Below are 27,260 nucleotides of genomic sequence, written 5' to 3'. Positions count from 1 at the left end.
TGGACCGTGTTAGAATGAGTAAATGAAGTCGTTATGGCCTGTAACACGTTTTATTCTTTTAAACTGGCATAATGGGATGTCAGGATGTGATTTGAAAGAAAAGATACGAAGAACCATGTTTGAATCGAGTTCTGGAGAAACTCGATTCATTTAAAGATAAAACGAATCGAAACGAATGGAAACTAATCAAATAAAATAGGAACAAATTGAATCGAATGAAACGAACTTGATTCGATTGGTTTTTCAGAGTCGATTTGATTGGTTTTTCAGAGTCGATTCAACTGGAATTTAAACTCGATTCGATTGGTTTAGACTTGACCCACAATCATGGAAAGTCAGTTTTCTGATGGATTAATAGTAAAGGACTATTAATGGAAAGTCAGTTTAACCCTAGTGTGGGGCTCTGCCCCTTGGACCCTGCCAGGGTTGCCGTCCCTAGAATGGCGATGCCAAGGGCACTGCCCCCGGACTCCCGTGAGCTAGGGGTTTCACTAACATAGAAGTATGATATAGTAGAGGTAGTTAGTTGATACATATAACTATTACACAGTTAGCCGTGCACATCAGAGAAAAGATGTGACCATAAACTCGAATAGAAACAAGACATAGATGAGTTTATAGCCCCATTTTCTTGTTATGTTTTCGGGGCTGTTTGCATACTCGATTTGATTAGTTGATACACTTACGTTAAGTGGTAAGTGTATGATATGTGAATGTTTGACGAATGATATAGAAAAAGTTAAGAGTATGTATGAATGTATATAAATACAAAAGTAATGAAATGAATGTACGATTGTATGGTTGTATGGAAAGAATGGCACCGGACCCTAACAATATCCGAGGATGAAGGGCACCGAACCCTAATAATATCCGAGAATGGCGGGCACCAGACCCTAATAATATCCGAGAATGAAGGGCACCGGACCTTAATAATATCAGAGGTATGTAGTTAGAAATGCTCTTTATAACGTAAGGATAGTTATGCATGTACTACGTACGTTATAGCAAGAAAATATGAAAGAGTGAACGTATGTGTGTATGGAAGAATGATAAACAGATTTAAGTTTGTAATATGTGCCTTCGGGTATGTATATATGTGTGTGTGTAAAGTATGTTGCCTGATTAACTTGAACTCACTCACGTCACACCCCAACCTACGGCGGAAATGCCGGGGCGCGAACTGATTGTCACAGCTCTCAAGGTTACTATCATGCAAAATATTTAAATGACAATATCTATTAATTGAATTCAATTATCAAATAAATCAAATACAAACAAGTACATAATTCATATAATAATACAAATTTTATATTTCTTGATTAAAATATTCTTCTAGCTTAATTCTTCACTAAGTCTTCACCAACCTGCATATGCGTATAAAACAAAGTTTTGTCAACAACACATGTTGAGTGAGCAACACACCAGTTTAGTTGTAAATATAGTATATATAACAAAAATATGTAGCTACAACAAGTCATATGAGAATAACAAAATAACCAAATGAGCAAGTATAAAGTATAACTAAGATGTCGAGAAGCACGAGGCTATAACGACTGGCGTATGATCATACTAGACTGAGATTATGTTGGACCTCTCCGAATGCGAAAGCATACAAAGCAAATAAACACATAAACAAGTATGGTATAAGTTGTTAACACATAAGACAAAGTTGCAGTTTTAAGTATAAGTATATAATGAGAAATATATTTACGCATATGTCCCCAAAACATTGAAAGCGGTAAAATATGGGAATGTGGTACTCACCTTAACAGACGAGCAAAAGTGATATAGAATGTTAAGAATGACGATTCGCGGATAACACACGTTGACGATAGAGCCTATAACGGAAAAGGGAAACACATATACACTAAGTAAAGTATAAGATTGATTATGAAGACTCGATAACCATTATTAGATTAATGATTAATTTTATAATAATATAAAGAGTTATGATTTAAAATAATTAGTTTGATTATAAAGACATATCTTGAAAATATTATTTTTAGTTATATATATATACGCTTACATATACGTGTATACAAGAGCGAAAAACGTGAGTTAAACGAGTATTATAAAGTCGGTTTTCACTAAAACAATTTTAATTAGTTATTATTATTATTAATATAATTATTAATTTATTTAAATGAAAAATATAACAATTATAACCAAAAAACATAGGGGCAGGGGATCGAACCCCGACCTGCCCCTAAGGTTCACGTGATATAACCAGCTGGACTATCTAGCAACATGCAACAAGAACTCGGTTCCAATACTCATATACAAACAGAAACTGATCAAGAACCCTAGCTTTTGATTTGATCAATCTGTATAAAATTAACCAACACAACGTTAGGGCTTTTGATCTGCTCATTAACGCAATTCAAACAATATGATCAATTACCTCTAAGGATGATCGGAAGAGGGGTAACTGACGCTACAGTGACCGGCTGCGAGGAACAGTGATGAACGGACAACCAAATGCTTATGAGAATCCAATTGATTAAAGGGGTTTTGATTGCGATGATTAGGTGATGCAAACTGCAGGTTTAATTGATTTTATGACATCGTTTATACGTATATTAATCTATGGTTAGGGTCGGCTAAAATATAATACGAGAAACGGATCAATAAAGATCGATATAACTAAATTAGGGTGTCGGTTTCACCGAAAATGGTAAGAACAATAAGACTCTTGATTCAATTTCCAAAAATCCAACGAGAATTGCGGTGCAAGCCAAGATCTTGTGTAAATGGTATGTAAATCGGGTTTCGGGTTTGGGTTAACGGGTTTAAACTTGGATAACCAGATTTTTGATGGGTTATATCGTGAAATTTGCACATCCAGTCCCTGAAGAATGCAGATGGATACAAAATTGGGCAAAAGTTTTAAATTGGGTTATAAATGCAATAATGTGGAAGTTAAAATTTTTTTTAATAACATATTAATAATTAATTAACTTGATAAATGCGTACAATTTTTCCGAACATCGTAATGGGTTGGGTTTCTAATACAGTTTTGGATTTCAAAAAGTCCGAGTTGTTACAACTCAGCGTAGCTGACTTTTAGTACACACGCGGGTGGTTAGGCTAGGGCAGCTAGCTTAAATGAAGACACATGGCATTGGACTGAAGAGGCTGGCATTTTGAGAAGAATGTTATGTTGTTTTGAAATGACTTTTTATATTATGTTTAAGACAAGAGTTTGTTTGTTACGCAAAGATTTGAATGGTTATGTAATGCATGGTTGAATTTAATGTTTCCGCGAAAGTTTTAATTCACTCTGATAACTAGAACTGTGTTTATGAGTAAATCCAACGTTAAAGTAGACACCGGGACCGGGGCCTTACAAATATTTTAAATAAGTTAAAAAAGGTAATCACTCTTCTTCGAAAGGTACTTTCTCCTTACCAATCGAGATACTGGCTAGCCGGGGCTTATAGATGCCAAACCTTCTTCGTGATAGAAGCGTCTGTCCATTCGATACTTTGAATCAGACACTCTGGATAGTATAGGAAGAGAGGTGTATTACTCTTTTGAAACTCCTGGTGAAAGACCATCATCAAGGGGAGCCTGAGAAGGTGAAACCGGCTGATGGAAGGCAATGGAATAGGTGTTGAAAGCTGACAATATAAAGGAGGAGTACCAATGGATAGAGCAATTGTCATTGCTTATGGAACCGAACCTGGGTGATTTATCCATGACCATGATGAAGCTTGGGTGAAACTAAGTGGTGGTCTAATACGTTTTACAAAATTAAAATATTTTATTGGAATGTCTTCTACATGTATTTGTAAGCAAAAACTCCAAAAAAAATTATGCTAAAACTATTTTTTTACATATGAAGTCGAGTTTTATATTATTTTTTTACATGTTGTAACATATCTAAATTTTCAGGTCAAAGATGTAAATTTCAGAAGTCAAGGGACTTAAAATGAAAATTCTGAATTTCAAAACATATCTCGCTACGCGATGGATCAGGTTTCCACCCATCGCGATATGCAATGGGTATCTCACCATATCCCAAAAATGGCAGTGTCAAGCTACGCGAACGCCTAAACTTAAGGGTCATCGCGTATGGGTTAAGCAACCGTGACACGTGTCCAACCACGTGGCAGGTCTACATGACGATACATCAAGCCTAGTAGGCGGCGTCGCGCTACCCGACGACCCACCCAAGCTTCGCGACGGAATATGATATTCAATGGCGACTAATAAGTCCATCGCGATACGCGATCGGACTTGAAATTTCTTCTATAAATAGGAAGGTCAGATCTGCTTCTAGGCATCCCAAATCACACACACTTAACCTCGAATCACGTGCCACTACCCGACGTTCCAACGTGTTCGTTATGCTCGAAGTACGTGCAAGGAATAGAAGTTCTGTTGATTTATTCTTTCCAAATACACGACGATAAGTAGGAGTGTTGCCCGCGTAAAGCCTAGGCATTTCTGAAAGTATCCATAAAAGGTAGAGATTCTGCCAGATTATTTTATTATATATGGCTTAGACCCTAATCGGTGGTATATCCCATACCTTGATCAGACATAAGTTAAAATATAGTTTTTATAAGACAAGGGTATAATTAAAATATTATTATTATTATTAATATAAAATTTTTATAATGTTTCTTAAGAAAGAAACCCGGTAAATACGTTTCTTCATGAAGAAGAAACGTAGCATATGGCAATTGGTGGTGTATCATTATTCCACTAATGTGCAGCCCGTGAACACTGTTGAAGTGAATATGGTGTTATTTGTGGATGAAAGAGGGTTTGTTATGAGTATGGTGGATGTTGATTAGATAGAAGAGGGAGAGTTTGTTGACCATTCGTTAACGAAAGAACAAATCGATTTGTTTCTTAATTTAAACAAAGAGGTGGTGGATGAGTTGGAGAAATAAGATGATGTGGAGATTAAGTATAGTGAAGAAGTGTGATTTGATAAGAGTTTTCCATCCGAGAATACTACTTTTAATTATGATGATGTTGAGATGGAGGATGTGACAGCTGAGGAATACCCGGATTTGTACCCTCATTCTATTTTTGATGAAAGGATTCCATTCTTTACAATCAAACACTTTGAAGCAGCTGAAGAATGTCTAAAGAAAGAAAATGAGAAATAAAAGGGCAAACCTAAAGTGTCGGAAACCGAGTCACAAGCTTCGGATGGTATGTTAACACATAATATGTCAAAGATGAACAAGATGATCAAGGCCCTGAGATACGTTGATCGAGAAGATTATGTGCAGTCTAAGGCCCGAGAGTCGGCATATCAGATGAAGAAGTTTGTTACGGTCAAGACGGTCTAAGGTAATATTATCTCATTGACGTAGAACCGGATCTTAAAGTATGCATTGTGAAGTGGGAGCTTGGTATTCAGTATTTCAAACACAATAGTGATGTGCTTTCATTGCCGAGGTGGGACGTTCGTACATTAGCAAATAGACCATTTATGAATCGAGGTGGAAATCAGTTGGATGGATGGTTCTATCATCACTTATTTCAAGTTCTTCAAACTGTAGGTGCCGACACGGAAGTATATAGATGAGATTAATCCGCGTACTGGATGGAGAAAGTTGGTACTTAATGTAAAGCCGCCGCACACATTAAAGAAAGCCCCTGTAAAGACGTTTCCACAAAGTCTTTATAAGAGATTTAATCGTTGGTATTACGATGACAAGACCGGCGAGACTATAATCGTATTGGGTATAGGTTTGAAGACGGAGTTTGTTAGAATTATTGATCCTATGTGGCTAGTCAACCTGTCTGAATCTGACAACGAAGTGCTATACAAAAATTTGATCAGATGGTCGAACGTGAAAGATAATGAGCTAGCTATGCAATTCCAAAGGGTTGTTCGTGTTTATCATGTGTTTGTAATTAATAGTTGTGCGGATTGGGATACTAGCAGGTTCAAGTTTTGAAGATACAAAGAGTTCGAGACAAGTGGGAGTTTGTTAGTACATCGTTTTGCGTCTCGATCTTTGTTTAACGTATTTTGGTATTAGCATAATGTATAGGGGTATTTTGGTAAATAAAGTAAAGATACATTTGCTAATGTAAAGATATATTAATTAGAGTAGCTAATAACGAATGTGTGCGCGTGTCATTCATCCTCATTTGTTAGGGGATGTTAACGAATTTGCTTAATGTACTGATAGCGAATGAGAGGTTCATTCGTTAGGTATGTCTAACGAATGACCTCATCGTCTATATATGTTAAACCTTAGACAAGTGAATCAAGAACACCAAACACGATTTTGCATAAAACGTTTATGCGACTCTTTTCATTAATAAGAAACTAGAACAAAATACTTTCTACTCTTTCTCTACTTTTCTCTACTAGAACAAAAGAAAACTAATGATGGGTTTATATAACATCCGATACCATACTCCTACTCAAACTAGGAAACATAAACATACTAGACTTCTAATTTATTTAATAATAAATAAAAGATAACTATGACACCAAGTTATTCAACTTGGTCCCTGAACTTTGGATCTCCACCGAACCGCCCCTTGAGATCTTCCGTACCACCCTTGTACTTTTCATATTATCCATTCGGGTCCTTCAAGTTGGTGTTGCTCCAAGTTTTACACTCCCTCTCAATACCAACTTCCATTGTTCCTCCAAGATCCTTCACACCTTGTAACGCTCTCACTTCCTTGAGCTTGATTCTTGGATTCGACTTTATAACACTACCTGCGGGATTCTTTTTCCCGTTGAAAAATAAGCTAGTTTCGAGATTACCACTATTTAGAACTGCATCACCCGTTTTTAGATGGGAAACAACTTTTGCTTTCTCAACTCCATGATCAATTATCATGGTACTCAAATCAATTCTTCCATCCCCACTCAATGCATGCTCCCTCTCGAACTTAACTCCTTCATTCGTTCGTTCATTCGGATCACCCGAACTTTGCATGAACCTCATGCAAACTCCAACATCAACTTTGTTGGTTTGTTGATCTTCAACCTTTTCTATTCCACCATGACAACCCGTAACATGAGACAAAACTACCTCCTCGTGCACTTCATTCAACACGGTTTCTTTCTCGTCTTGTTCGGTTAATGTCACGTTTACGTCTTGATCAACCATACATTTTTCTTCAACTACAATTTCCACATCATCTAAATTCAACATAATAATAGATGATTCCAAGGTTACCTTTAACTGATTCGACTCTGGCACTTCCTTCGGACTTGTCCACCAACATGAGCCTTCTTCAAACCATTCATCTACAAGGTTCGGTTTGAATTCGGTGTCAACTACGTATTTTCCTTGAACCTCGGCCATATTAGCCTCCACATCCCACGGTTCTTCTTCTTTAACCACAACTGCATTACCTTCCTCCTTAGACTCTCGACAGTACCTTGTCATATGCCCTTTTTGTCGACAGTTATGGCACCTAAACGGAAATTTCTTTGGTTGGTACCTTGATTCCTTGTCTCGGTTCTCTTCATCCGATGAATCTTCTTCACAGTTTTCAACCCGACCCTTCCGGATCCATTCTCTCTTCTTGGGTCGGTCACGTTTCTCGTTCTCCATATATTTACTCTTACCTTTCTCGCCATAACGGTTATGATTTTTACTAAGCCGATGCTTCTCCTTCCTTCTGACATACAAGGCTTCGCTCTCGGATTTAATCGACACACCGGCTAACTGTTTTTCCAAGGCTTCTTGTCCAGCAAGAATATTCTCGAACTCGGATATACTTGGTTGGGTCGCCCACCCTTGAATAGCGGTAACGAAACTACGATACTCCGGCCTTAAACCATGGATGAGTATCCTCTTCATACGAGCATCACTAACCCGAGACTGTGGTTTGAGTTCTCCAATCTCGCGACATAAATTCTTAACTTTACGAAAATATTGTGAAATTGGAATATCACCCTGGGAAATCGTCATTAACTCACATTCGATTAGTTGCAATCGAGCATCGTTCTTCTTCGTGAATAAGGTCTCCATCGTATCCCACGCTTGCTTTGGGTATTCGAGATCTTAAATGTGATCAAGAACATCATCATCCACCGTTATCTTGAGAATAAACATTGTCTGACCCGCTTTCACCTGCCACTTTCTGATACTACCGTTAATATCGTTCGCGGGTTGTCTCGTCTCGGTACCGTTCGTTACCTGCCAAAGATCTTGACCTTGAAGATACGACTTGATGCACGTCGACCACTGTTTATAGTTACTCAGTTTCAACTTCTTAATTCCTCCTACCATCTGTAACTCTGCCATTCGTTTCAAATTTCTTTAATCTAGGATTAGCACTTGTTTCTGATCGAAATTGTGTCAAAACAATGCTAAGGAGTAAAAGTGCTTATGACTTCTGTTAATCAATGAACACAAAAGAAACTGTTTCCGGCTGTGATATATATCACGAACACACAGTTCACACAATTGCAAAGTTGACTTTTGTGAATAAATCTCAATTGCAAATAAAAGGAGTGCGGCAGGGGTTATCCGTAAAAACAAATAATTGAAATTTGTGTAAATAATATAATACCAATTATAAAGCAACAAAATTGCTTCACACCTTTGATTTTATTTTCTCCCGTGACCTGCTTGCCAAGTCTAATTCCACCGACTTCAATTGATCACCCAGATCTCACGACAATTGTTTGACTCCCTTGCCGTCACGTATGGTTGCGACTTTACGTTTCCGTAAATCAATGAGAACCACGGAACTTTCTTCGTAGCAATCTTTAACCGTTATCGCTTGCAATCAGTTTCTTGGCCTCTTATGCCTTTGATTGGAACTACCACCGCAACCAAGACTTGCCGCCGATCGTAAACACGAGCCTGGATCGTTAGGCTCTGATACCACTTGTTAAACCTCAGACAAGTGAATCAAGAACACCCAACACGGTTTTGCATAAAATGTTTATGCGACTCTTTTCATTAATAAGAAACTAGAACAAAATACTTTCTACTCTTTCTCTACTTTTCTCTACTAGAACAAAAGAAGACTAATGATGAGTTTATATAACACCCAATACCATACTCCTACTCAAACTAGGAAACATAAACATACTAGACTTCTAATTTATTTAATAATAAATAAAAGATAACTATGACACCAAGTTATTCAACTTGGTCCCTGAACTTTGGATCTCCACCGAACCGCCCCTTGAGATCTTCCGTACCACCCTTGTACTTTTCATATTATCCATTCGGGTCTTTCAAGTTGGTGTTGCTCCAAGTTTTACATATATACCCTGTAATTCTTATTCTAAATTAACAGTTCTTATTTTATCACAATTCCTCTCGTTACTCTGCCCAAATTTTCTCTCAACACACACAGTTATACATACTAAAGTACTTCAACCTAAACATATTCATATCAAAGATTAGATCTAAAGTATAATGAATCATAATTAGTCTGATCACGCATCTCATCTTTCAGTGGAACATCATTTTGTAAAACAACTTATGGGACTTGTTTTTGAAATATTGCTTTTTCCTCAAGTTCATCAACACAATTGTAGGGGTAATTAGAGTATAATTCTAAGATTTCTTAGTGTGATTATATCCAATGTCAAATTTTACATTGCTGTTGGATTGCTTTCTCTACAACATTTGAAATCATTTACTGGATTCAATCCATTTTTCACAGTTTACTTGGGTTTGTTCTAATGTTTTGTGCACTCATTGTACTTTTTCAACCAATTTATAGTATAACATTTTTATCTGACAAGAAATGTTTCAATTTCAAATTTTTCTTTTTCTTGCTAAACCAATTTAACTTTTAAGTCATCTTTGGATTTAAAAATTGTTGATTCAAGTTAAACAATTTGCTTTATCAGTTTTATGTTTGCAAATGAAATGATGCAGTTATTAGAACATAAATTTCGACAAATATCAGGTGTTACCTCATCAGTAGCAGTTTGGAGTGCTTTTTCATCAGCAGTTTGTGTATCTAGCTAAAGCATCACTTGTCATCAGCATTTGGATGATTTAATTGTTGAAATCAATCTTCATCTCCTTTTCTTCACTTGATCCCACATCAATAACCACAAGAGCCAGATCTTTTGTACTCTTCTCTTCAAGCAGACTACTCCATTTAACAAATTCTTGTGTGAAGAAACTTGTTTTAGTGTTGTCATGACTAGAAGAAGATCATCCAGGTGTGGTAACCGTGGCAGACTGAACTTGTGTGTTGATGGGTGGAATAAAAAGAGGTTGAACAAATTTCATCTGCTGCATTGGTTGAGGTATAGATGCATACTGATGCTGATACTGAGGACCAATATTAGGCATTGTTGATGTTTGAGCAAAATTAGTTGTGGAATGGTTATTGAAGGATTCTTGTTATGAATGAGGATGGAGAGGTGAACTTGGATAGGTTATTAAAGCATGAACATGATTAGGACTTGGTAGTATCTGAGTTCTGCATTACCCTGCAAAGTGTCCTTTTATGCCACATTTGTGACATGTCATTTTAGCCTTTACATAACCCAATTTTGTCCTATTATTGATTCCAGGGAATTCCCTTCCTATCCTTTTGTAAAATTTGTTTGTCTTGTCTGTCAATAATGCCAAGGAGTTCAGAATCTCCATTTCCTCCAGATCGATTGGATCTATATGTTGCAAATATTCCATAATAAATGATAGATTGTCAGACACATGTGGAGAATTCTCTTGAATAACAAACAATTGATTTTCAACTATTGAACCAATACCAGTTGTTGTATCTTTATGGTAGTCATAACCTTGGTCAACAGTTTGGACACATTTAGTCTCTTGACATATAAGTTTTGATCCGATGGTAAAATCATCAACTGATTTACTAGTGAATATCAGCTTCATTTTTTGACTTATCTCTCTCTCAAAGGTAAGTAACATACCATGGAGAACAGTCAGACTCAGATCTTGAAAATTTGTTAGAGTTCTTAGTATGATAGCATGAATGTCCCAATTTTCTGGAAGTAACCTCAAAAATCGGTTGTTAAAAGTAGAGTTAGTGAAAATAACATCAACCATTGGTAATTCACTTATTAGTGTTTTGAATCGTTCATATTGTGGAGTTAAACTCTCTCTTCTTAAAGGACAAAATGCTTCATACTGTTGCCTGAAAATTTCACGAGTTTTCTTATGAACTTGTGGGGTTCCACCATATTGTTCATTCAGTGCATCCCAAAAAGCCTTAACAGACTTGTGATGAATTAATCCATTGTAAATTTCATCTGGAATTGCCATGACAAGCGTTGCATGAGCTCTGGCGTCCACTTCAAATTTCTGCAGATCCTGATCAGAATAATCCTTAGGATCTTTCTTAATCGTTTTGTTTCCATACAATGGATCAACAGTTTCAGGGGAATGAGGCCTATGAACTACAGATCTCTAACAACCAGTTTTTTGGTTGCATAGATGGTGAAGCATACATTGTGCCCAAATGTTGTATTGACCTTGAACCAACATGGGTGATTTGGAGGTTTAACAAGTATTGTAAGGATCTTGTATAATCGACATGATTCTCAATTCAATTGGTTTTTCACTAACAACATAGTGTTAAATAAATTTTTGATCCTTTTAAAATCCACAACTATAAATATCAAATTGAGCTTAAATCAATGTTTCTGAATTGATTGTTAGATCAATTTCAGAGATATTGTGCTCTTATACCATTAGTTAGGATTCCGGATCTCAATCTAAGCTAATGAATATAACTCGCAATCAATGAAACACTAAATAGCTGATCTTATTCTTTGTATGAATTGGTATCACTTTAAATCATATTTGACTACAATTCAATTAGTATATGAAATAAACAAGCTATGCAGTGAAATTAATTTGAGCTAATTAACAGGTTTCATATGGAAGAACAATTATGTATTAGCTATAATCGAATGATTACAATCTATTGCTCTCCCTCAACCTTAGTTCATCATTCACTATGATTTTCTAGTACAATAGTACTTTCATCATGTGAGTATTTAAATGTGTGAACAGTTTTAATGAAGAAGCGACTCTCTTCTTCATTATATACATGTGTTAAACTATTGATGAGAAATAGGTGAAGGCGGCATTTAACAAAACGATTACAACTACTGATGAACAAGTTATAAACAACTGACTAAAGAGAATCCTATGCTAACTACTAATTGATGCAACTTTGGAAGCGATCAATGGCTTGAGAGACTCATGATTAACAAAGACCATAAAACGAACCAAAGGTTCAAAGAACAACGTTTTCTTCAATTAAAATTCAAAAGCGATAAACACATAGGCATATAATCATAGAACACCAAATCGAGCAATTATTTACGTAAAGTATACGATAACGTTTGTGGTTTTAAGATTCAAGTATAAAACATTTAGTTGAATAAGTATGAAATGTCACCCCAAAACAAAAGATGAAAAACAGGGTATGAAAGTACTCACATTCAAGTAAGAAAACTTGATCGGAAAAGACGGGAAAACGGTAGGTCGAAGTTTAACGAGCAAGGCCTAAATAAAAGTAAAAGCCTTGAATTAGAATGGTTGTTTTAGGAAACTTTTAAAATAAAAGATAAGAAATGTAAACAATTAAAGTTTAAGGTTTAAAATGTAATTATTTAAGAATTTATAATAATAACCCATTAAAAATGTAAGTTTGCTCAAAACCGGGTTAAAGTATATAACCTTAATATTTACTTAACCAATGTTAAGTAATAAAGTGGGAAAAATGAAAAATGCAAGTTCCTTTGGGATAAAGATACTAAAACGGGTCTTTAACGAGTGTTCGGGTTGTTGGTTCGGGTCTTGATAATTGGTCAAACCCAAAGTCAACTTTCCAAGATATTAAATGTTATGAGATAACTTCAAAAAAACTTATTAAGACTTAACCAAGTATGTAGTTATGTTGTTTTAGAACTAACAACGCACGTTAAGCGAGTATTCGGTTTTGTCGGTCCAAATTATGTTATGAGATCAAGTTGGATTCAACAATTCCAAGTACTTAAGAAAATAATTAAAATCAGTTTATAAATGATTTTTAAAGAAATGTACAAGTCTTGATAGCTAAAAACACACTTGTGTGTCTTAAGCGAGTAAAAATCGGTTTAGTTTGGTTTGGTTCGGTTTCCATCTCACAATACGTGCCTTCATGGTTTCCATATGCCCATATATCAAAGAACTTGTATAATAATTCATAAATGGTGAAGCTTAAGTTTTACAACCAAAAAGTTAACAAGAAAGTCTTTTAAACGAAAGTTCGGTTTGGTTCGGGTTCCATCTCACAATATGTTCCTTGATGGGTTCCACATGCCCAAATATTAAATAACTTGTAAAAATTATTTTAGAAACTTAAATCTAACATAAAACATGTTTAATACAATTATTTAACAAACTAGTAAATAAGTTCGGCTTACGGTTTGGACAATTACGGTTAAACCGAGGTTAGTCTCTACAAACCCACACCATGGAACATCATAAATATGACAAACAAACTAAAAAGAGTAGAAGTTAAACAAGATTAATATGTGCAAACAAGTTATATAAGCGTATATATATCAAGGACCACGAAAGTCCTACATGAAGCATTGCCTTACGAAGTTCGAAACTTAACCAACCGGAGTCGGAAAAGTAACTACCAAATGTAACAAGGGGTGTGTATTATACATATGTTGTGCCACCATATTCAAGTGTTAGTAAGACTATATGAACAAGTTAGAATGAAAGATTATGGTTAGTTTGACTTGAGAAGTCAATTACTAAGAATATGAAGAACAACCTTTGAATCTCTTGAGAATTTTGAGTGTAAAGATGAAGTGAGAGCAAGGGTGAATGAAAGAAAGGGTCTTTATAATAGGGGATAAGGTTGAGAGGATAAGCAAGAGGTGTAGAGGGTAGAAAATTCGGATTTGGGTAAAATGATATAAGCCACAAACAATAACAACTAACATATGTTGCAGACCTAGGCCGCCACCCGTGATCACCCTGCCCCTTATTGGCCGCGCGGCGCAGCGCCCCCTAGGGGTGGGGTTGGTCAGCTCGTCTTGCGAGATTCGTTATGCGTCCCGAAAGTTCGTTTTTGATGTAATTTGCTCGTTTTAAAGGTGTTTTCGAATCCGTAAAGGGGTTTTTCAAATTGAACAAATGGGAATTATTTAGTAACATAAAATCCAATATTTTATACATTTGAAATGTTTGGGATATAAATCGGGTCGGTTTACATGATAAACGAATACACAAACGAATAAAAATAGGACCCGAAATTGACGAATGTCAAAATAGGCCCGTTGTGTATGTGACCGGATTGAATCTATTTGGACCTGTGTGATAATGGGTTTATAGGGTTACAATTAGGGTTTCATTATCTTTGTTATTATTTATTGACTAAGTTTGGGTCACCTTATAAATTCATAGCTATTATTAGGGTTATTGTATTGTGGATTATTATAGTCAAGTTTTGAGTTAGTTTCTTGATTATAATAATACGAAGAAGCATACCTTAAATATTTGTTTGCTCGTTTGTAATTATGTTTACTAATTTGTTCTTGAGTTTTGTGATAAGGCAACCTATGTTCACATGCTGCAACTTAATCTCTTATAAATTAAATTGATTGGTAATTACAACCTGAAATCATATTTCCTTTTCGTGCCATATACTTTTGGACTTTACTTTCTCCCCCTTTTTCTTTCCCGATCCAGTATTAATTCTCCTTAACCTGACACCTATTCCCACTTAAGCTAGCACGCAATGATTTCAATTCCTATCATATTATTCCTGCTCTTCTGGATCAATATATATAACAAACGCACTCTGAATCTATTATCTCTTAGAGGATTCAATATTATTGGTCCTATGTTACATAATTTTTATCTTTGTTTTTGCTGACTACACTCGAATAGCGAGTAGGTTCGGGCCTCCCCAAAATGGGGGTACCATCCTGAAATGTTTTTTGTCAAATAAAACTGCTTTGATATTGAAAGGGTCATTTGGTCATTTACGTCAAATTTAAAGTTCAAGAACTAAAGTGTAATTCTGCTAAAGATGTAAGGCCCCGGTCCTGGTGACCTACATTCGCGTTGGATTTACTCATAAATACAATTCTAAATATCAGAGTGAATTAAAATTTTTCACGAAATAATTAAAAGTCAAACATATATTACATAGCATTCAAATCTTGTCTCAGTCAATATTCAAACTAGATATGCACATAAATCTTTATAATTGTAATATAGATAATATAATATACCCATATATTATAACTTACATCATTTATATTCACAATAAAGTTGTCAAATATCTTTGTTAGGGTGTACATTTTTTAAATAAGATATATACATATTCTTCATTATGTTGTTTTGTGTGTGACCCTTTGAAACCGCATATCATTAGCAATATCATTGCATGTCGTGCCTTGTGCATATCGATCCAACAAAGTTGACATACAAAAGCGTTTAAAGTTCTCATAACACATTATAACTATTAGCTAAGGATTTAATAATTGAATATATGAATAGTACTATTAGATTTGACACCCATCTCAAAGTTAGTTGCGCTAACCATCAATCCTTATGGTTAAATGATTGCATATTATCCAACTCATTTCCCTTGGGGCGTGGGGCACATGATGGGGCAAAATACACTTGTCTTGGTTCGGTTATTGGCTCATGTATCACATATCTCGTATTCCTTGCTAGTCTGCAAATGATCACTCACTATTTGGTTTATTTAGCGTATGCATCAAAGTTTTCGAGCAAACAATTTCGTATCTTGTCATTTAAACCTATGAACTCACCAACATTATGTTTTTTCACATGCATTTTGTAGGAAATTAACTCAAGATGTGGCTTTTACATTTGGGCAAACATTGCATGACAGGATACCGTCTTTTGGAGGATTTTTCTTTTATAACTTAATATATTTTGAGTCATAGCTGTAACATCTTAATACTATGTTTTAAACATTTTGGTTTGTAAAACAACTTAATACTTTGATATCCGTTTAGGATTAATGTTTGTTTAATCACTTGTTATGAACACCACAAACGCACAACTTACATTTCCGCCTTAGTCGGTGTGACATCACCGGCTATATTATAGCAACTTATTGACACATCATATACGTTTTATAGTTTTAAGAAATGCTAGGTTTTTTAATAGAACTCTTACGTGTAAATAATTTATTATGAAACAAGCCTAATAGATAAACAATAAGAGAAAATGATCTAGCAAATTTTTATCTAATGTTTAAGAGATTATATTAACTTATTATTTTTTTACTATTTAAAATTTCCAACAATTTCAACTAACTAAAACTTTTGAGATTTAAACACTATAACATAAAGATAAACATTCTTAAAAGTAAACATAGCCATTAAACCATGGTTTCATCACATAACTATAACTAGTACATGTATAACCCAAATGCATTACAATGCATTAAAATCCAATAGAAAACATAAAGTAGTGAAGGCTTCAACTTACTTGGCTTTAACAATATAATAGCACACGTCTTACATAAAATATTGACAAATATTGAGTATAAAAAGTTTTTGATTGAACATCAACATATGATGTTAATACTTTGTTTGCTAAATTGCTAACTTAATGGTATTGGAACAACACAAAGAGGTTTGGCTTTGGATAAGGTGAGTCCAAGTTTCTCAGACATGTCCAATGCCTCTTGTTGAATATTTGTGTCTACACTCCAATCGAAATTATTAAGTAACGAGCCTACCATCATAGGGACCATACGGATTGCAAGTGGCAAACCAGGGCATATTCTTCTACCAGCACCAAACGGGATTAGATCAAAATCTTGACCTCGAACATCAAGCCTAGAGTCCAAAAATCTTTGTGGCTTGAATTCTAGCGGGTCTTCCCATACAGTTGGGTCTCGTCCTATGGCCCATGCATTCACAAGCACTTGCGCACCCTTTGGGATGGTGTATCCATTGAGTTGCACTTGTGTATCAACTCTTCGAGGAAGGAGTAGTGGGAGTGGCGAGTGTAGTCTTAAGGTTTCTTTCACAATGCATGATAAGTAGGGTAGCCTCGAGACATCACCCTCTTTTACGATTTTACCTTTACCAATAACTTGTTCAAGCTCATGTTTTGCTTTAGTCATGGTATGTGGGTTACGTAGTAATTCTGCCATTGCCCATTCTACCGTAGTTGAGGTCGTATCAGTGCCGGCGGAGAACAAATCCTAGATCATGAGTGTTAATTTGAGACAAGAGAGAAAGTAATAAGAAAGAGATGTAGCTAGAAAATATACAAAATTCTTTTATATTTATCTCTTATAGCATAAAATTATTCTAAAACTAATTAATTAATTAATTAATTAGTTAACCAATCTATTTTTTTAAATATGATTTTTAACTTATACATTTTTTTTATTTATTTGCATTTTCAATTTCATTTGTTTATTTAGTTATTTACATTTCTTATTCTTTATATTTCTAAGAAACTAAATTCTTATTTTAGGGGGTATAAACGGGCTTAGTCAAGCTTAACTAAGCTTCATCTCAGATCTTTAAATGCTTTACAACATCATATACAAGTGGTGCCTTTTAACAGTCATAACTTTATTTATATAATCTTTTACCACATATATTTTTTGTTTATATATATCAATTTGCATACATTTAAGTTAAATAAAAGATATGGTTAATTTAGTAAAAAAAAAACAAAGAGAGAGAGAGAGTATGTTTTCAAAGTTTTAAATCGTGACCCACAATTATTTAAAACAAATATTTAAAACAAAGTGTCTTTATAAGATTTACATCACATCATAATTAGCCGACATCAGAGTATTCACATTCAATCCATCAAAATATATAAATTAGGTTTTTATAATGTAAGGAGTTATTTAGGGTGTTGTGAGTGGATGAGAGAAAAATACAGTTACTTTTTTTTGTATACTTGAAAAGTTAATGTTCATGTCCTATAAATTTTTATATATTTTGAAAATGGTTGTGAGTGAAGTAAAGATAAATGAAAATAATAAAAGTATAAAAAGTATTAATTAATTGAAAAGAGAAAGAGTATATAGTGATTTTTAATGTAATTATGGATTTGTAGATAAAGGATATGATATGATGTCAATAAAAAAATATTTGTATTCGGTTCCAAGGTATCGTCACAACGCACAGATCCTAGTTATTATTAATATTACTTTTTTATTATTAATATTATAATTATATTATTAAATATACATGCTAAGAAATACCATAAATAATTTGAGAGAATCTAAGGAGATTCTTATTCGCATCAAATTTTGTGATGGAGGTTTTTATAATTTAGAGGGTGGTTTAGAGTTTTATGAGTAGAGGAGAGAGAAAATGCAGTAATTTTTTTATATATTTAAAAGGTTCTTATAACACTATAAATTTTTGAATATTTATTGAAAGTGGTTGTGAGTGAATGAAAGAGAAAATATATTGATAAAAGTATAAAAAATATTATTGAACTGAAAATGAGAGAAAAAATGTAGTGATTTTTAGTGTAATTTTGAATTTGAAGATAGGCGATTGGATGTGAATGCTCTAATAATTTACTCACCAGAAGCAAGGCCTTCATGTGTGCGTGACTAATCTCGTTTGGGTTGTCTTGAATGGATTTTAAACACACGTCCAATACATCATTTTGCTCGAATTGTCCCATTTGTAGCCTCTCGCCAATTATCTTATCAAATATGTCAAGAACTTTATCAAAATGACGAGTCATTCTTCCCTTGGCCCCTTGCGGGTCAATCTTCTTCAACACCGGAAAATAGTCTACAATATTTGGTTTTCCAGCATCTATCACAATGTTTCCAATAACTTCCTTAAAAATTTTACTTAAATCCTCATACGGGTCTGCTAAATCCTTTGAGAAAATAGTGTTGGATAAGAGATTCAGTGAGGTTGTGAAAGCAACGTGGCCAATGTCCACATTATCATTCGATAGACTGGCTTTTCGACAATATGATACCAGCTCTTCCACTTTCTGAATCCTTAAATGTTGTTTGGCTTCAATGGAGTTGTTCGAGAAGATATTGGAATTCAGGATTCTTCTAAGCATACGCCACTCAGTGCCAACATGGAGCCATACGACAGAGTGTGTGGCGTGGTTGTGGGCTTTCACAGAGTCAGGGACATGACGGTTGGAGAAAGCAAGGTCCTGCTTTTTTAGTACTTCTTTGGCGGCAATGCTAGAGGAGATTACAATAGTGGTGATATGACCAAGTTTTAAAGTCATTATTGATCCATTTTTTTTGGCTAGTTTGGCTAGGGATTGGTTTGGTTTGTCTCCAAGCAAATGTAGGTTCCCGATGAACGGTAACCATGTTGGGCCTGGTGGTAAATTCTTAGGTTTGCCCCAAAAAATCGAGAAGGTGACTTGGATAAGTATGATAGATGTTAAAAACACGCTCGTGATAATTAGAAAATCCATTGATGGACGTCTAGTTTTGGTGGTGTTGTAGACGCTTGTGTATCTTCAAATATATATAGTAAGTGGGTTGTGTTGAAGGATAGAATTTTACTCATTCACGATGCTAAAATTTGAGGTCACAAAATAAGTAGACATTGATAGTTTATCTAGATACTTTTATTATTATTTTAATTGGCCTTTAGCCAATTTAATAATTCCACGTTTGAGTTGACATTTTTGTTTGTTGGTGTTTTCAATCAATAATTTCAAGTTATAAATGTTTTCTTTGGTTTTAACCATTGAAGCTTTCACACCTATTATTTTTTTTTAATAACTGAGATAATTATGATTTGCCCTTATGTGTAAAATGGGTAGGAGACCCTTGCCTCCTGATTCTTAAATTGTGCGTATTGAGTCCTCGTAGTTTTCCGATTAACGATATGAGCTATTGCTGTTAGTTGCCCGTCCTTTGACCGTATAATACCAAGGTAATTTAGTGATTTAATAAATAATAATAATAATAATTTTCACCTTCCATTCATCATCATCTTAATCTCAATCTCTTGTCTCTCTCTATAACCACCGTCACTGCTACTCCGTCATCAACCACCATCATTTACCCCACCACCGACCACCTTATTCCACCGGTCACCATACACCCACCACCGTCACCATAACCTCTGTTCACTTCCACCGTTAATTGTCATCATCATCTGTCTATCCAAACACTCCTAAACCACCGCTGTACACCTCCCTCAGCCGTCGTAACCAAAAACCATCAAACCATTCGCGAGAACCGTTGCTTCCAACTTCTATAATTTCAAGCTTTACAACATATTGAGTGGATTCGGTATGTTTTGTTGTGGATTTGGTTTGAATATATGTTTGTTGTTGTAAGTTTGATTAAAGATTGTCAGTGAAGATGAAGATGGATGATTTTCCGGGTTTAGATTTTAGGGTTCTTCAACATTTTGAAGATAGGATGACGAAGATGAAGATAGAAGGGTAAAAGGGTCATTTCAATATTTTTAACGGGTCAAAGCAAAGTCAACTAACGGAAATACCATATTGTTCCCGCCGGAAAATTACAAGGACTCAAAACACGCAATTTAAGAATCAGGGGGGCAAGGGTCACCCATATTACATGGGGGGGGGGGGCAAATCATATTTTCTCATTTTAACTAGATCAGTGTCTTGTGTAACACGAGTGAAAAATATATAAAACGTTAAATATATATATATATACACATGTGTATATATATGTATATATATTAATTACATAACGAATATTATAATTTTATAAATTATAAGGTATTACATAATAAATATTTATTACATATTTCTTAAAATACATAAATTAGTAAAAATAAAGTGTATTTGCATTTCAAAAAAAAATTAAAATGGAATGTTGTATTGAAGCTTTCACACCTACTTTCTTGTATTATTTATATATATATAGGTTAGTGTCATGTGTAACGCATGAGTGAAAAATATAGAAAACATTAAATATACATATATGAATTATATAATGAACATTATAATTTTTAAATTATAAGGTATTCGTAATAAATATTAATGAAAGGGTAATTGCATATATATATATATATATGCCCTAAAACACATAGATTAGTAAAACTAATCGTATTTTAAAATAAAGAGTGAACCGCGGTTTCGTTCCTGTGGTTTGCTTCAATATGTGATTTTAGCCCTATAGTTTCAAATTTGTGATTTTCGTCCATGTGGTTATATTTCACTTGCAATTAAACCCAACCCCACTAATCCGGTTAACTTTGGTTGTTAAACACCTCAGTGTGCCCCTCACGTGAGGGACGATTTTGTCCTTTTTTTCCCCAAATACACCCCAACCCTTCATGTGAGAGGGCTTGTGAACTAGGGCTGGGTTTATTTTAGGAGAAAAATGATAAAACTGCCCCTTACATGAGGGACACTCTAACGGATTTTACGACTAGACTTAACGGTGTTAGTGAGGTCGGGCTTAATTGCAAGTGAAATGAAACCTCAGGGATGAAAATCGCAAATTTAAAATTACTGGACTAAAACCGTAGATGTAGATTTGAACAAACCACATAGACTGATAGACGAAATCCCCAGTTTACTATAAAATAAATAAAATGGAAGGTTGTATACATATTAAGGAAAAGAGAAAGTTGTGAGTTGGTAAACCACAAACATTTTAAAAGTAAGATAGTGAATTTAATCCTCATCAACAATATATTATATTTTTCATTCAAACAATTTTAATTGATCCAAAATAGATAAAAAGTGGAATTTGTTAAATTGAAAATTTGTACACTTGACATTTTATACAGAAGGCCTAATAAATATCAGGGTCAAATTATTCTATAAAGGGGAACAAAAATGAGAAGAATGAGAAGCCATAAATAATTGACATGTGTCAAGTATGGACCAAAGGAAAAAGAGTATAAAAGTAATATTACATATTTTCTCTCTCCACATGCAAGTCACATGTTAATTCCCCCATCATTTTTAAACATCTATAACTTTTTCATATGATATTTTTTTAAAAAATAAAATTCACCATAATAACAAGCGTTTTTTACCTTTAATATGAGTATAATTTTGTTATGTTGCAATAAAAAAAAATTTACGTCATTGTGTCTTTTTACGTACCATTGTGTCTTTTTTCGTCATTTTGTCTTTCTGTTTGTTATTGTGTTTTTTCGCCATTGTGTCTTTCATCTAATCATTGTGTGTTTTTTTAATACTAATAACACCGTTGTGTATAGTATATATAATGAAAAATACCAACAAATTATCTAATACATAAAACACAATGATGAATGCATATTACACAATAACCTGAAACGTATAACACAATAATGAATACATATAACAACACAATGGCCTGAAACATAAGACACAATGGTAAATACATATAACACAATGGACTGAAACGTAAGACACAATGGTAAATATATATAACACAATGGCCTGAAACGTAAGACATAATGGTAAATACATATAACACAATGGCCAGAAACGTAAGACACAATGGTAAATAATATAACACAATGGCCTGAAACGTAAGACACAATGGTAAATACATATGACACAATGGCCAGAAACGTAAGACACAATGGTAAATAATATAACACAAGGGTCTAAAACGTAAGACACAATGGTAAATACATATGATACAATGGTCAGAAACGTAAGACACAGTGGTAAATAATATAACACAATGGCCTGAAACGTAAGACACAATGGTAAATACATATAACACAATGGCCAGAAACGTAAGACAGAATGGTAAATAATATAACACAATGACCTGAAACGCAAGACACAATGGTAAATACATATAACACAATGACCTGAAATATAAAACACAATGGAATCTATATATTACACAATGCCTTGAACGTAATACACAAACAACATAATACTATTTTTCTCAAATTAAGTAAATATTGAACACAATGACTAAAACACAAAGATAAGTATAAAAACAAATGTTGAGCACAAAGACACAATGACGCACGAAAGACACAATGGCATAATCTTTGTGTTAATTTTTATCTTTAATATGAGTATCAATTGAAAAATACAATGACCAAAATTTATAACACAATGTATAGAAAAACACAATTAAAAACACAATGGACAACCAAATAACTCAATATAACAAAACCCACCAACTTTTATTTTTATTTTTATATAACAATATGATATTCATATTAAAGATAAAAAAAGCGCTTGTTATTATGATAAAAAAAATTTCTAAAAAAATATCGTATGAAAAAGTTATAGACGTTTTAAAATGATTGAGGAATTGACATGCGCCTTGCATGTGAAGAGAGCAAGTCTTCATAAGTGAGTTATTACCTTCATGCCCTTCTCATCTATTTTTATTTAATTTTTATTCTTGAATTAATCTTCGCCATCCAAATCTAAATCAATGGATTAGATTCCTTCTCACCCTTCTCATTTTTGTTGTTCTTTGTATTTTAACTTTACACATAAATATCATGTGAATAATATGTTTTCTTTTAAAAGTATAGTTAGATTAAACACAAGAACACTAAATAGTTCCTATAATTTTCCATTTTTTCTTTTTAATTTTTTTTTCTTAAGACAAAATTATTATACTCAAGTCATCAATTTCAGGATATTTTCTTAAAGGTTTAATAAATCCTTTATATTGTCAATACTTTTTTTTCTCATTATCTATTTTCTATTGATAATAATTATAACTATGTTTTATAACCTGCGCGTTATGACGGGTTTATACTTAAAAGTTACACTCCTTTTTTAAACAATCAAATATATAAATTTACAAACCACTAGTAGAGATCGAAGCCCATATCACCCTTTTAAAATTAAACCATCTTTACAATCACATCAAACAGTGTGGGGTTTATAGTTGCACACTTACACCATAACATACTATTGTTGTCTATATTAAAAGTGTTTGTCTATTATTATGTACAAAGCTAATAATTATTTATATGTATTAATTAATAGGTATTGATCTACAGACATTTATGACATGTCACAATAGTGATGATAATTTTGGCATGCTTTTACACCCATGTGCATATGACATTACATATTTCTCTTTTAAAACCTAACAATAGCATATGTTACAAGATATTTTTTATGTAAAGAGCGGGTGAGTGATACGTGCCTAACCAGTCACTATCTTTATCTCTCATGTTTTACTCACAACTTCTTAGACCATGTGTAATAATAACTCTCCACTTAAGGACGTCTTACGACACATGACGTCTCAGTCAATAATGAGACATTTTACAATGTGGTATAGTGGTAAAAATAACGTCTACTCACAACCTCTTGAATAACTCTAGTTAAGACCTCGTCCTCAAACTCCCAGACGGGAATATTCTAACCAACATTGAGTGAAAGAATTTCATGTCCGTCATTGCTACCATACAGGGCCAGAAAGTCGTCGAAAACAGCTGGCAAGGATGGATCTTTTCACGAGCCAGACCGGGCCATGACCCCACCAACTTTTTCGCTCAATAGTGCACTTTTTCTACAAAAATAAAAATGAAATCACATGTATTGAGTTCAACCCAACATATTATTTGAGTCCAACCCATCCAGATTATTTGAATCCAGCACACCTTAATTTTTTTTTTTAAATAAAGTTCGTTTAAATCCGATGAATAAGAACATGTTTACTTAATAAGCTTAAAGATAAAGAAAACCAAAGAAATAAAGCTCCATAAGCCCAAAACTAGATGGATTTTAAACAAAAAGAAGCAAACATCAAGCCCAAAACCCAACCCATAACATGTGATTGATTGTCGAAGTTGGAACGGTGTTGGGCCCTGCTCTGTTGGGTCGTGTGGGTGTGAAATCGAACATAACAAAAGCAGGCAACTGAGCTTCGACTCTTGGCAACGAAGATTCAAACTGTAGGGATCATGTTTGGCCATTGATTTCATCATCTGGTATGCATGCATGTCAATTTGGTAGGTTAGGCTTTGGAATTATTGGAAGAATTGGTGCTCGAATTTGGTCTCTTTTCAAGGATTAGGAATATATGTGTTTTATTTATGTGAATTCAGTATTCAAATGACAATTTGATGTGCTTTGATTTTGGATAAACACTTATAGGTATTGGGTTGTTTTTTTAAAATTCCCCCCCCCCCCCCCCCCCCAATTTTCTGGTGTTAAGCATGTGAAATTTATGAGAATTTTTGTTTGTTGTGGTGATATGTTTTAGGTTTATTTGCATCGGAAGAGCACATGTTGAAATTTCTGACTCGGCATCCGTAATTGACGAGTTTAAAGAGCTTGAAGGCCAACATACTGAGTTGTGATTCTTTTTTAGGTACTCATTCACCGAGGTCTTTGCAGGTTGGTTAGTTAATGAACTAACAGTTGCTGTGAAAAAGACGGTGCAAACAGAAACGAGTACGCCAGTTGATGAAACAGGTCCCGTGTGGAGCTTGAAACGTTAACAAAACTTGAGCACAAGTAGCACGTTCTTCACATCCAACTCATGTATAGCCCATGATTTGGAAACTACTAAAGTAAGAACCATACGAATAGTGGGCCTGACCCAGTTCTACCCAATCCGTGGGTACGGACTTAGGTTTTGGGTTTCTCCCAGAAACCGTAATTGACCCAGATAGACGTGCACAAAAAAACCGGTTCTGGAACCGACCCACAAATGATACAAGCGATGGTCATTTGTGCACATCTAGTGCCGACCAAACATCGGTAGTTAAACTAACCATCGCTTGTAAAGAATGAAAAAACTCGATTAACTCTTTTTTAGCACACTCCCACAAATTGATACAATGACGTCTTAAGGTAGTACGACTTACATGTGTGTATCGCGTTTGTAGAGTTTCTCGAATCAACGACGTCAAATCCGGGTCATCAAAGTGGTTAAATGGCAAACCTCGTTGAATAACGAACTTTGCCATTCTATCTTGAACTTAAATCGTGTTGTAACGAAATAGTGTACCATCTTTACCCAAGTCAATTTGATCGGTCGCGCCAATCCCTTTCAATGCCTTGCAATATGGCTTCTCGATGTGCTTTCTCAAAGTCGAGTTGGAATCGTGCTTTAATTGTGTTCCACATAGTTTGCAACGAGCCTTTTGATAACCTTCGGCATTCACAACCAAATCCCAATTCTTCCATATGTCTTGGTTGCGGTTATGGGTGACGACCGCAAAAACATTTGGGTCCTCCATAGGAGGAACGGTTTCAATAAAAACACTATTCTTAGCCTTCTTGTTAGTTTTTTGATGGGTGCCATAATAATATTTAGTTGGATGGTCGGGTTTGCTAGAGGAGAAGTATTTTAGTTTGTTTTTGAGTTTGGTGGTGAAACAAGTAATGGAAAACAACTTATATATAGGTTTTGGGCTACAAGAACCGGTTCCAACGGCTATTTTGTGTCTCAAAAACCGGTTCCAACGGCTATATTACCGTTGGAACCGGTTCCAACGGCTCTTTTGTTTCTCAAAAACCGGCTCCAACGGCTCTATTACCGTTGGAACCGGTTCGAACGGCTAGTTTGACCTGTGTTTGACCTTTTTAAAAAAAACCCGCCGGAACCGGTTTTATCGGGTAGGAACCGGACAGGGTACAATTAGGAACCGGGTAGGAACTAATTGGGAAATACAATAGGGGAACCAGGTATGATTTTCGGGTAGAAAAATACCCAAACCGGGTATTTGGTCCATCGGGTAGGAACTGGAACTGGTTCCGGGTCGGTTCCACCGGTTCGGTTCCGGAACAGCTTTTTTTGTGCACGTCTAGTCGGCACCACACGGGTTGCCCGAATCATACTATAACAGTATAACCTAATTATAGTAAAAAAAACCGGTTCCAATGGTCAAAAATGGCTATATAACCGTTGGAACCGGTTTCTAACGGCTAGATTATTTGAATTTCAAAAAAAAACCGGTGGAACCGGTTTTTACGTAATAACCGGTCCCGGTTCCTACCCTACCCGGTTCCTAAAAGGTGGCATTTCGGGGGCATCGGTTCGGGTCGGGAACCGAACCGGTTCCTGACTGGAACCGGTGCCATTTCCTACCCGGTGAGAAAAAACCGGTTTCGAACCGGTTCGGGTTTTTCAACTTTACCCGATTTGTGCACGTCTAGACCCAGACTCGCCAAAACTGGTTCCACCTTTTACCAGATCAAAATCCAAACCCAACCCAGCCAAAACCCGATAAAAAATCGGCAAACCCGGTCAAAACCCTATCATACTAGGAAGAAACCGGTACCTACCCAAAACCGGTTCTTGTTACTGAAAAAACTCGGTTTGTGCACCTCTAACATGATCACACACATGAGACCGCACCCGACATAACAGAACAATATGAAGTGAAGTTAAACCGAGCAAACAAATATAACAGAACCTTCGATCAA

At 34.9% G+C, this 27,260-nt stretch overlaps 1 protein-coding gene across 1 annotated transcript; it reads right to left on the bottom strand.

Moving 5' to 3' along the window:
* Positions 1-16,433: 16,433 nt before the first annotated feature.
* LOC143624475 (7-ethoxycoumarin O-deethylase-like) lies at positions 16,434-19,443 on the bottom strand. Its single transcript, XM_077095117.1, has 2 exons — positions 18,504-19,443; positions 16,434-17,148 (listed from the first exon to the last, which is right to left on the bottom strand). Exons 1-2 carry the CDS (start codon positions 19,374-19,376, stop codon positions 16,540-16,542), a joined length of 1,482 nt encoding a protein of 493 aa, XP_076951232.1. The 5' UTR covers positions 19,377-19,443; the 3' UTR covers positions 16,434-16,539.
* Positions 19,444-27,260: the final 7,817 nt, after the last annotated feature.

The sequence above is a fragment of the Bidens hawaiensis genome, unplaced genomic scaffold, assembly GCF_021521415.1.
Source record: "Bidens hawaiensis isolate Kalapana, Puna unplaced genomic scaffold, B.hawaiensis_p1.1 tig00003781_1, whole genome shotgun sequence".
Classification (NCBI taxonomy): Eukaryota; Viridiplantae; Streptophyta; class Magnoliopsida; order Asterales; family Asteraceae; genus Bidens; species Bidens hawaiensis.
This window is presented reverse-complemented; position numbering and strand designations above follow the sequence as displayed.